The sequence below is a fragment of the Corvus kubaryi genome, unplaced genomic scaffold, assembly GCF_017639235.1.
Source record: "Corvus kubaryi isolate FWS band 111438036 unplaced genomic scaffold, C.kubaryi_AGA036_p1.0 74, whole genome shotgun sequence".
In the NCBI taxonomy this organism is placed as follows: Eukaryota; Metazoa; Chordata; class Aves; order Passeriformes; family Corvidae; genus Corvus; species Corvus kubaryi.
Window position 1 is genome coordinate 3091283 of NW_024582061.1, and position 11083 is coordinate 3102365.

At 36.0% G+C, this 11083-nt stretch overlaps 1 protein-coding gene across 4 annotated transcripts in view; it reads left to right on the forward strand.

Moving 5' to 3' along the window:
- CCDC91 (coiled-coil domain containing 91) overlaps positions 1–9729 on the forward strand; it is a 117367-nt gene extending 107638 nt beyond the window's left edge. For all 4 annotated transcript variants that reach the window (XM_042050709.1, XM_042050706.1, XM_042050707.1 and 1 more), the window contains one exon: positions 8526–9729. In XM_042050709.1, the coding sequence (XP_041906643.1) occupies positions 8526–8645 (120 nt within the window). In that variant the 3' untranslated portion in view covers positions 8646–9729. The remainder of the gene's footprint in view (positions 1–8525) is intronic.
- Positions 9730–11083: the final 1354 nt, after the last annotated feature.

The window sequence follows — 11083 nt, forward strand, 5'->3', positions numbered from 1 at the left end:
AGATAATGCAAAATACATTCTCACAGTTACAAAAAAGATTGTTTTTATTAATGTCTGTATTTGCTGTTTGCTTTTCAGTTATGCTTAATTAATCCATTTCTGTAGATATAATCTGGGTATTGTAAGGCAATTCTGTGAGCGTGACTCAATGTGAGCCCATCAGATAACATTTTTTTGTTTGATTTGATAACAATAGCAATTTTTATGTGTAGGAAGATTGGTGCTGCTTTTAACCAAGTGTGGTTACCGTGGGTTAATCTAGAGCATGTTCACATACTGACAAGTGAAGCAGATCTTTGCTACCAGATCTATCACCCAGCCCTGCACTCAGGGCTTTTCAGGAAGCATGGTCTGATAGTCTTCAGGCATTTTCCTGGAGAGGTGGCAGTTTGGGTTTGTGAAGCTCCACAGAAGCTCTGTGTAATCTCTGCCAAGTCATTTGTAGCTGTATTAAATCAGGATGTGATAGTGCCCAAGACTGACTTGGTTACTTAAAACAGTTGGAGATCAAGAGAAAACTATTAAGGACTTCTACACTCTGTGAGCACTCAGGGTCTGACAAGCCCAGATAGAAACCAGTCTGAGTCACTTATAAATCCTTTATTTGGGTACTGTTGTAAATTTCTAGTTCTTTTTTTTTTTCCTATCAGAGGAAGTGATCTGATGAATTTGGCCACATTGTGGTTAGTCTTCTGCTTGTGCCTGCCTTGTGGAGACTGTAAACCTGTGTGTCTCAGAAGCTGTGCAGGCACTTGCCAGGGCCAAACAGTAACTATTTATCAGTCAGAGATTTTGAAGACACTGTTTGCATGTGTTTCTTCTGTATGTTTGTTTCAAGGATCTTGAATCTGTGACTTCAAACCACAGCAATCAGATTTGCTGGACCAATCAGAAATTACAGTAGCAATTATGGTAACTCCTTATTTTTAGTGCATGGTGATAGTCTATAAATAGTTTGATCATGTTTGTAATCTGTTAAGTAGGTAGGTGACTCCAGAGATTTCTCATGTGCTAATGCACATAAATATTTCCATTATTATTTTTGTAGGCTTAGAAAATGCCTATTTTTCACCTTCTACAGTAGTCTGAGCAGGTGCTGCAACTTTTTTTAGTTCTTTTTGCACTCAATCTAATTTCCTTGACTGAAAGCAAATTTCTTTCTCGTATTTATATGAATGAAAGTTAGTATTTTCTTACACTCCTGGGTCCAGCTGGGAGACAGTGGAGATTCTGAGAGGTTTGACAGGGTGTTTTCCCACCACCTTCAGCAAACCAGGCAAATCTGTTTTAAAGATGTGTCCAACATATGGTATTATTTTAATGATCAAGTTCAGAGCATAAAATCCTTAAGGTTTAGAAGTTGCAGCATTATTTATTTAAAAGGAAAAAAACATTTTCACATAGCAATATAATTTATTAAACATCACTCTTTCCTAGAGGTTGTGTTGAACACTGATGACTTTCTAATGTGTAGCAGATACTGTATAAATTACAGGCATGAAGAACCTTGTTTTTATATACTTAGTAAGTGTTATCAATAGTAGAAATTCACAGGTGGACAGACAAAAATGTCCTGTCCTGGGATTAAATCTAAAATAAACTCTGCTGCACATATGTACCATATGGATCTGTTTTCCTTCTCATCCATTATAGAAATGAGAGGAAGTAGTTCATTGTTTCCTCATCCAACTCTCAGATTTGCAGGTTCCTCAAGGTAATAATTTTTCTATATGGTCTATTTAATATGCTAGGGAGTTTTTTTTAAAGCCTTCTGTTGAATCTGTGGGGAGAAGTTCATGATAGTGCACCAGGAAAGAGTTCTGGACCCATAGTTTTACTAGAAAATATTATCATGTAGCTGAGCTACAGAAAATTTCAGGATTGCGTCAGGCTCATTCACTGGGGTGGGTTAGTTGTGGGGGAAAAAACCCCAAAGAAAACCTGTCTGTATATCATAAAAATTGTACAGAGCAAACCCCTTGTCTTTGAATTTTCCTCAAAGAGGGGCATCTACCAATCAAGCACTGAGAAGACACTGATGAGTGTTTAATACCCTGCAAGGGTCTGTTGGACTGGGTTTGTAGGCCAATATCCAGTAGAGTGGAATCATAGCACTAAGTTACAATAGTGCTTTGCACCATCAGTCGGGGCAGGAGGAGCCTGCAAAAGTTAAGGTTTTAATCATACATGAAAAGCCATTATTTTTCAAAAATACTTTGTCTCTAAAAATGTTTAGAGACATTTAAATGGATTTAAAATGGAACCATTTATTCACCTAGAAATGAAGTTCAGACCATTGTTCAGAAAGGCCATAACTGTAATTTATTACTCAGAGTGATGCCAAAAGGATTTTAAAATAATCACCTATTGTTACAGATGTACATGTAATTAGGCTAAACAGAAATACCTAAAGGCAAATTCAGTTGGAACATCAATGGTTGACTCTAAGCAAGAAGCTGTGTTACATCTGGATTAACTGCTCCAGGAGCAACCCAGTATACTTTTATTGCATTGTCAAGCAAGTCCCTGCACAGAGGAAGGAGTACCACTGACAGCATTTTTTTAGCAAATTATTTGTATAGATGAACAAATCAAGCATCACTATAATTTCTTCCTTATACTTAAGTAATGTATATTCCCAATTCCACTGATTTCAAAGGGATTTAAATTTGTTCCTCTACTTCTTAATAATTAAGTACAGAAGTATTTAGAAAAGCAATCTGTCATCATCAGCACTTTTGACTGGTGTTCTGCTCTCCATGGACACATCCATCTAAGTGTTGATCAAACAGTGCTAAGTTAGAACTGTAGAACAAAATGAAAAATCATTCCAGAGTCTTTTAAAGTAAAAATGGGAATTTTTAGTTTAGTCTTTTTTTCTTCAAAAAGGATGTTTAACAAAATTATTAAAAAAATATAATCTGAAGTATGTCTGTCATAATTCTTCAACTTGTATTTACTTTCTTTTATATAAAAGTCTTTTAGTTAGTAAATTTATATAATACAAAACCATACAGAAAAATAGCAAATTTAAATGAGTTACAGTTTGGAAACAGCAAATAGATGAAGCTTTAGTATATTTATCAGTAATAAAAATACATAGAGAAATTAAGACTAAATAAACTAGGATAAACCACTTTAGCAATTATTACAAAGCCTCAATTGCTTTTACTTCCAGTGTCAAAATGTCCCCTTTCTACTGAACATTCCTCAGAGAGGGGACAGGAAATATATAAAAGTTCTTATACTATGAGTCCTTTGAAAAACATGAAATTATGCCAGGCTGATGTCCATAAATAATTACCTGTAGCTAATCAATATTTAACTTTAAAGAAATGCCTTGGTGATGAATCCTATTCAACAGCCAACCAGCAGTTTACTTGTAAACGCTAAATAAATGGAAAGCCTTAATATCAGCTGCTTAACTCCACCTTCAGAACCCATTCTCTTCACACATCCATCTCTGTGTTTTCAATTCCCCAAAACATTCATTTTGCATTTGAAATTTCCTGTCTTTGCATGAACATGATTTTCTTTGAGTAACAAGGATACTTTTAAGGATTTTAAGTCTTCCCCCACTGGCCCTCCCCCCTGTATGGATGAATATAAATGCAAATACCACTGCTGGAATATTTTCTTGATGAAGTTCTTTGCGTTTTTCCTGGAAAAATAACAAGACTCAAAAACTTACTGCTGATTTTATGATCTTAGGGAAACTTCTCTGCTTTGTTACAATATAATGGCGTTATTTTTGTTTGTTTGTTTTATGTGTGATCAACTATAAAAACACCAGTAATAAAAGTACAGTTAAAAGCTTTCTTCCTTGAACATCTTTGCTCTTTTTTAATCTCTGGTCATTGCATGTGTTGAATTTCATGATAAAAAGAAGATGGCAGTTTTTACTCCAGTTAGTATTACAGAGCCAGAGTAGTGAGCTGAACTGCTATTGAATACATTAATCCTCTGATTATCATTTGAAGTACAGGTAAATTTTTCAATATGTATTTGAATAAATGTAGCTACTATTTCTACAGCTGCAAATACATTTGGTATTGGGAACATTTATCTGAGAAATAATTTTGAAAGATACACTTTTTAACATTTTTATATTTATACAGATGGGAAAATTGAAGAGCCATATGTAACATTAATTTTGTTTTCTTCACTTTTCTGGGTGGACTTCAGGCCACAGTGGGATTTATAACAAAATATACCTTTACTATGGTGAGATCAGGATTTCATTTCATATCCTTCAGTGCTTAACCTAAAATTATATTTTATTTTCCATGTGCTATTTTATTAGTTACTAGAAAGGGAGAGTATAATTCTGACATACAGCAGTTATTTATAAAGTTCTGATTGGGTTTCTCCTCCAGTAATTTGAAGTATTTAAACAGGTTGGTGAATATTTAATAGAGGAAGGTAAGCATGAATGCCATGAAAACAAACCTGTTTGCAGGTGGATATTGCAAGGGGAAGATATGGAGGATGTGCATGCTCCGTTATTTGTCTAAGAAACTAGTTTCTACTTTAGACATCATTCATGTAGACTTTGCTCCCATTTCACTGAAAATTTGAAAGATAAGATAAATCTAGGAGAATGTGGAGCTAAGAATAGTTGTTAACTTTGTTTTGGTTTGACCTGTGGGTGGATGAAGTGATGCAGGGGAAGATGGGCTGACTTAAAGCAAAATATGGCAGCCTGGGGTGGAAGCATTCTCCTGGTGGTAATACAGTGCCTTTTTTTTTTTCATTTCCCAAGTCCCATTCTTGCATCCACTCAGGAGTTCTGCTGGGGCCTGTGCCTTTAGGTCTTGCCTTGCATGGCTCCAAGGCACATCATCCTGGGTGGCCTTTGGATACAAGGTGAGACCCCACAGGGTGTCTCATTCAGGCATCTTTGGCCAGAAGGAGGGTGGAAATGCACTTAGCTGAGAGGGGAACAAACAGCACTGAATGTGTTAGACGGTCCTGCAAGACTGCTCATTTTTGGTAAATGAAACGTCTGAAGGACAGTGGGAATTTAAGGACTGGAATTCAAGAAGTGTTTTTCCAAGTCTCATACATCCAGTTTCTCAGCAGGATCCATACAAGTGCCTAGAGAGGCAACCTCTGGTTCTTGAGGGGAAAAAAAAAAATCTGTACAGAGTTAAAAGATACTGTTGAATAACCTAAAATAATGAAGTTGAGGAGCATTAAAACTTTGAGCTAATTACAGCTCCACCAACTGGACACAGTCTAAAGAATTTGGGAACTTTGAACTGTTAGATTTCATAGAGCGAAAGAGAAACATTGACTAACAATGACAACAGTGACAGTATGATGTAGGAAAATGCCCTTTCTTGGCAGATCTGAACCAACATGATCCATTTTTCAGCATCTATAGAATTAGAGCAGTTAGTTTGGTTTGGTTGTGTGAATGCCCCCATCCTAAATATGTTATTCATACTGACTACATTTGCATATGAGTCACATTCAGTTTGAGTTTGCCAGATGTCCATTTATGTTTGTTTAAATAATGAGATCATTCCATGAAGTGAACAGGACCTAAAAGTACAGAGAGGAGACTGTTTGGAAAAGCGAGATTTAAAATATCTTTTATATTTTCCCATTTTGTGGTATATTATGCAAGCAGGAGCACAGCAATGCAGAGGCGCTCTTCAGAAAAGCTGTGTCCATTGGTAACTGTTCATTAAATAATATGTTATATAAGAAAGATTCATTGGATTTGTTTCTGTTTCCCAGCCAAGCCAATTTTCCCATTAAGGAGCATGTCCTCTTTCTGAATAAATTCAAAAGTACCATTTTCAAAGCCAGCATCATTTGTTGCTTCTCGTGTTATGTGAAGATCCTAAGTTTTTTTGGGTTGTTTTATCTTTGACTAGCATGGAAGATTTTTAGAATGTCCTGCTCAAGGCAATGCTTATTCATAAACTGAGTGAAGAAGGGGGAACTGAATTCTCAAGTTTTATGTTATTGAATTTACATAAACTTTTAACGAGCAATAAACTTTTCTTATGCACAAATGGAGATTACCAACTAACCACTTGAGTACAACAAAGGTTCCTCAAATGTGTACTTAATTCATTTGAGACTTCTAAAATCTTGCTCAAGCCTGAAGAAATTCTGTTTTTTTCATGCTGCAGCCAATCACTACACCCATTAAACATTTGCTTTAGTACTTGGTGAAATGAATTTAATCCTATACAATTTGAGATTGCAGCCTTGGTAAAGAAAGTTAACAGCAGCATAGCAGAACACACATCTGGCGAGCTACTCTGATCTCTTTAAAGCAAAATTTGCAAGGGAAGGCTGCAAGAAAAGAAAAGGGAGTGTTTAGCCAAAGCTCTTGGTCAAAGCTCAATAAAGAACTATCTAGGAGTATAATGATATAATATGCAATAAAATGAAACCACTAAAATTCAGTTTCGTGCTACGCTTCTCCAACTGATAAACCTACCAGAAGCAACAGAATCTGATGACATAATGTGAGAATTATAATTCTATTAATTGGAGAAAGAGGTTTCTCGTGTTGTTTTTTAAGATGCAACAAATTATATTGTGTGGACTGTGCTATATTTGTCCATTCAGTCCCCAAAGAAATATGGATCACAAGCACAAAAAAAAATACGCAAGCTCCCCCAGGCAAAATGCTTTGGTCGAGAAGATAGAAAGAAGGCAAGATACTTTTCAAATCAGAGAAATTGCACCAGCACAACAAAGTGGGGTTTTTTTTGTTCATTTGCTCCAGACTCTTCTAGATACAGCTTCTTTAGAGATTAGTCTGCTGTTTCTTCCATTTTCGTAAATGGAAGAACACTAAAGTAACAGCAGCTGTTACTTTAATGTATCAAGAACAGACTTTTCTGACATTTATTTGAACTAGATCTGCTTCAAAATCTGTTGTAAATCAGTGGGCTGGGTTCTCATCAGGCTGTGTATGGAGCTCTAATGCCTGCTTTTGTGGAGAGATGCAAAAGTTTCAACAGCTAAAAATTTGCAGTAGAGGCACAAGCAAACCAGGTTGGATGGGGGTCTGAGCAGCTGGTCCAGTGGAAGGTGTCCCTGCCCATGGCAGGGGGTTGGAACTGGCTGATCTTTAAGGACCCTTCCAACACAAACCATCCTGTGATTCCATGCTTCTATTACTGAAGGAGAGTTTTATGATTGTGTGGTGTTTAGAAAATATGTATGTGTTCTGCTGGTGACTAGATCTGACACATTCAACTCTGTTGAAACAAATTGCCAAAATATTCTAACTACCTGGTTTTGCGTAAATTAGAGGAACTTATGGAGCAGCAAAGCACAGGGACATAAAAATGTTTCCCTTTGTGTATGAAATAACAGAGCTGCAACTTTATCCTGAGTGCATTTTCAAAGTGAAGTGGGAAGCTGTCACTAGCTTTGCCTTGCATTCTGTGTTGATACTTTAAAAATAGTCTGTGTTATAAAACAAAATGGGCATTCAAGTGACTGCTAGAGCAACTAACTGGACTGCTGATTGATAAAACAGATCAGTTTTTGTTGAAAGCTGTAATTAAAGCTGTGAGTCCAAGATATATGAGTCAGGACATATTTTTTGAAAAACCTTCCATTTGCCATTGCATATGAACTTGTGCACAATAGTCTGACAGAAGTGCTGGATTTCAAAATTCCATTACTTCCTTTCCCTTGAGTAGCATAACTTTTATGTCATATTAGCCTTGTACCACTACCTTTCAGTCTCACCCTATGTCATCATTATATGGGTATTCAGTTGAATTTGGGCTGATTAAAGGATAGTCAGATTGAAAACATCTCTCAGTTGTGATAGTATTTGTTTGACATTTGAACATTCAAATGGAAGGAATTTTGCAGTGAATTTTATTTATTAATTAATGCTTAAAAAGTTCAAATGCCTTTCAGTAAACCACTTTTTTGTCATTTATATGATATGACCTACCAGATCTTGCTATGGTATTCTTTTTTGGTGGGGAAAATTATCTATACTGCAAGTATATATTATAGATACATATAGTTCACATTGTTTGGCAGTAGGGGATAAAATGTAGGAACAAGCGAAGTAAATAGAAAAATGATGACTTTTCTTCTGGGAACTACTTAAACATGCTGCCATTTAACTTAACAGTAGGCTTTGAATTTTTGAATATGCTGTCACATTCATTTGAATGTGTATTCATGTGCATCGCTTTAAACCTGAAGCAGTACTTTTTGTAAAAGCAGCAGCTGTAATTTCTATGGGGATTTACCTAGCATGGCAGCAAGGCAGTTTAGCATTTTCAAATAGCTTGTGTAGAATTTGACAGCTTTAAAGTTACTTTTAGCCTTCTGTACATTTTATTTTGGAGAACACAAATACTCCATTAAAAAGTTGTCATTAAATTGCACACATTGAAGCTACACAGTTCTTTAGTTGTCGAATTTTTGTTGTTGAATATGGTTGGATTTTTGCTGACAAACCCTGGCATTTGTTTTCAGGTTTTCTTAAAGTTGATTGATCTTTTTTTTTTCTTTTATTTCAACAGCTTGATGATGTTGTCCGTCAGAGAAATCTGCATAGTTTGGAACTTTTCCTTTCATGTGCACAGAGACAGTTAAATGTTTTATTAAAGGAAGAGCCAACCCCAGAGGAAAACAGAGACTGACATTCTCAGTGCTGCTGATACAGTGTGATTTGTGAAGCTGCAAATCTCCATCCAGCAAATGATGAATATATTCCAGTCTTTTCGGATTGTATCGTCAAGTCAAGATTGATCTGAAATGCTTGATAGAAATGTTTGTGGATGATGTTCTTTTATTTATTTATTTATTTTACTACTGTTATCAGATAGCAAATATGAGAGGGAAAAGATCCTTGGGGGGAAAAAAGTTTGTTTTATTTAGGATTTGTTTTATTTAGGATTTTGCTTTCATTATATTTTCTGGTAGCCCATGGTTGAAGTTCTAGATAACTGCAGCAGTGATGAAAACATTTCCCTGTTACGTCTGTTTTAAATTTGGCGTCGTGTTAATGTGATTCACTGTAATTTCTGATATTTTAAAAAATGGAGACAAACAGTTGATTATAGATACAAATCCATCTCTATTTCCAAAGTATCTGCCCAAGTCCATTGCCTCAGGTGTGCCTGAGTAGCTTATTATTTCTCACGGCTTTTGATGTATAACAGAAGAATCAGTCCTGAAACATAAGAGTGTTGTCAAGCATTTCTTAAGTCATTTATAAACAAATCCAGCTCTAGGAACAGAAAAATTTAAAAACCAAACAGTGCATCTGTTTAAGGTAGTGCAAAACATTGCCATGACCAATGTATAGTATGTATTTTCTTTCTGTTTTACAGAGCTCGTTCAATTCCAAAAGTAATTTTCTCATGAAATTACGATTAATGTGACTGACTTCAGTTTCAGGAAGAAGATGTATGTAATTATGTGGAGACTGATACTGCACTGCCTCAGTGGAATTTCTGACAGAATAAGGAGTGCAGCTTGCTGACCTCACATGCCCTTTCTAAATGTATCGAAGGAAGTAGAAAACTCCCCACTGACATTATTGGACTTTGGATCACTCGCAGGTCTTCCTAGACTTGATAAATGCAGATGGAGTGGAATTTCTGTGCCTATACTTTATTGATTGTAGATTTGGGGCCTTAGTTATAGAAGATTTCTGAATGAAGTAAGGGGAAATAAGTGTTATGCTTAGGTATGTAAATAAACTAAGAATGATCTCTCTTACGGTGAGTTTATCGGCCTTTTTTTGGTGTGGTTCTTTTTATGCAGAGGTGTTTTGGGGTTTTTTGTTTAGCTGATTTTTTTTCATCAGCACTTTTCATAAATTGCTTTCTTATAGCAATAAGGAATGGTTGCTTATGTATTTGGCAGTATGAAATCCGTATTGCAGAAAGGTAAGGTTTTTATTTAAATTTTTTTCTATGCTTCATTCTTGTAATGAAACCCAAAGGTTTTGTCTTTTGTACAGACAAATGTCCACTGAAGAAGTAAACAGTGCTGGTTTTACTAGATGATAATCTTACCCTGCAAATGCATTAAAATCCAGTCTTCTATTTGATACTTAATTGATTGATCAGTTTCCATTTTTTCTGGCAGACAAGAAAATCCTTTAATGTTAACGAGTCACCTACTGATTTTCTGTTCCTAAACTGGTGAAATTTTTGTCTTTGTAACTGCACCAAAAATGTCACAGATGTCCCCATGGGGTTTTTTTGAATGTAGAGGTACTGTAAAAGGGAATTGATTGCCTAGTGCTGTCTCACAATATATGTTTCATTGTGGAAATTTGGTATGAGCAGATTCCTAAATGAACTTCTTGGTTTTGTTCTAGGCCTGTACATGAAACAATATTCCTTTTTTACTAAAGACATCCAAGCGTTCCCCTTCAAAGCCAGAGCCTTACATGTCTATCAACCTTCTCCTAATAAAGAGATTTGTATTCTGACTTGCAACACTATGTAAAAGCACTTTTTGGAGAAGCTTATGGTTGGAGTCAGTAAGATTTCACTGGCAACTGTGATGTATCTTTCCCATTAGATCATGTGTTATTTAATTTCAGCTCTTGAATATTGTGATTGTCACAGAGATCTGTAGGTATTTTTTTCTTAACTCTGACAGTTTTAGTCCTTTGATCTTCCTCTCTACCCTGCAAGCAAAATTACAGACTACACCACAGACATGCAAGACCAAATTGGGAGCTGGGGTTACATTCAAAACTCCAAGTCTCAGAGAAGAAATTTACTTATACAGTAAAACCAGACCTATTCAGTAGGTGAGCTTTGCAGTATACAGTAACTTGCACCTTATCCATACTGCATCCAAAGCTTTAAAGCTTAAGGATATTTTTCATTATTTCTATCTAACCATAGAAGAATGCAGTTTGTGGAAATCTGGGAGAAGGGAATCATAGAGTGGCCTGAGTTTAGGATCATTAGGGAGCCTTAATGATCATCCAGTTCCAACCCCCTGCCATGGCCAGGGACACCTTCCACTATCCCAGGTTGCTCCAAGCCCCATCCAACCTGGCCTGAAACACTTCCAGGGATGGGGAACCCACAATTTTTCTGGGCAATGTGCC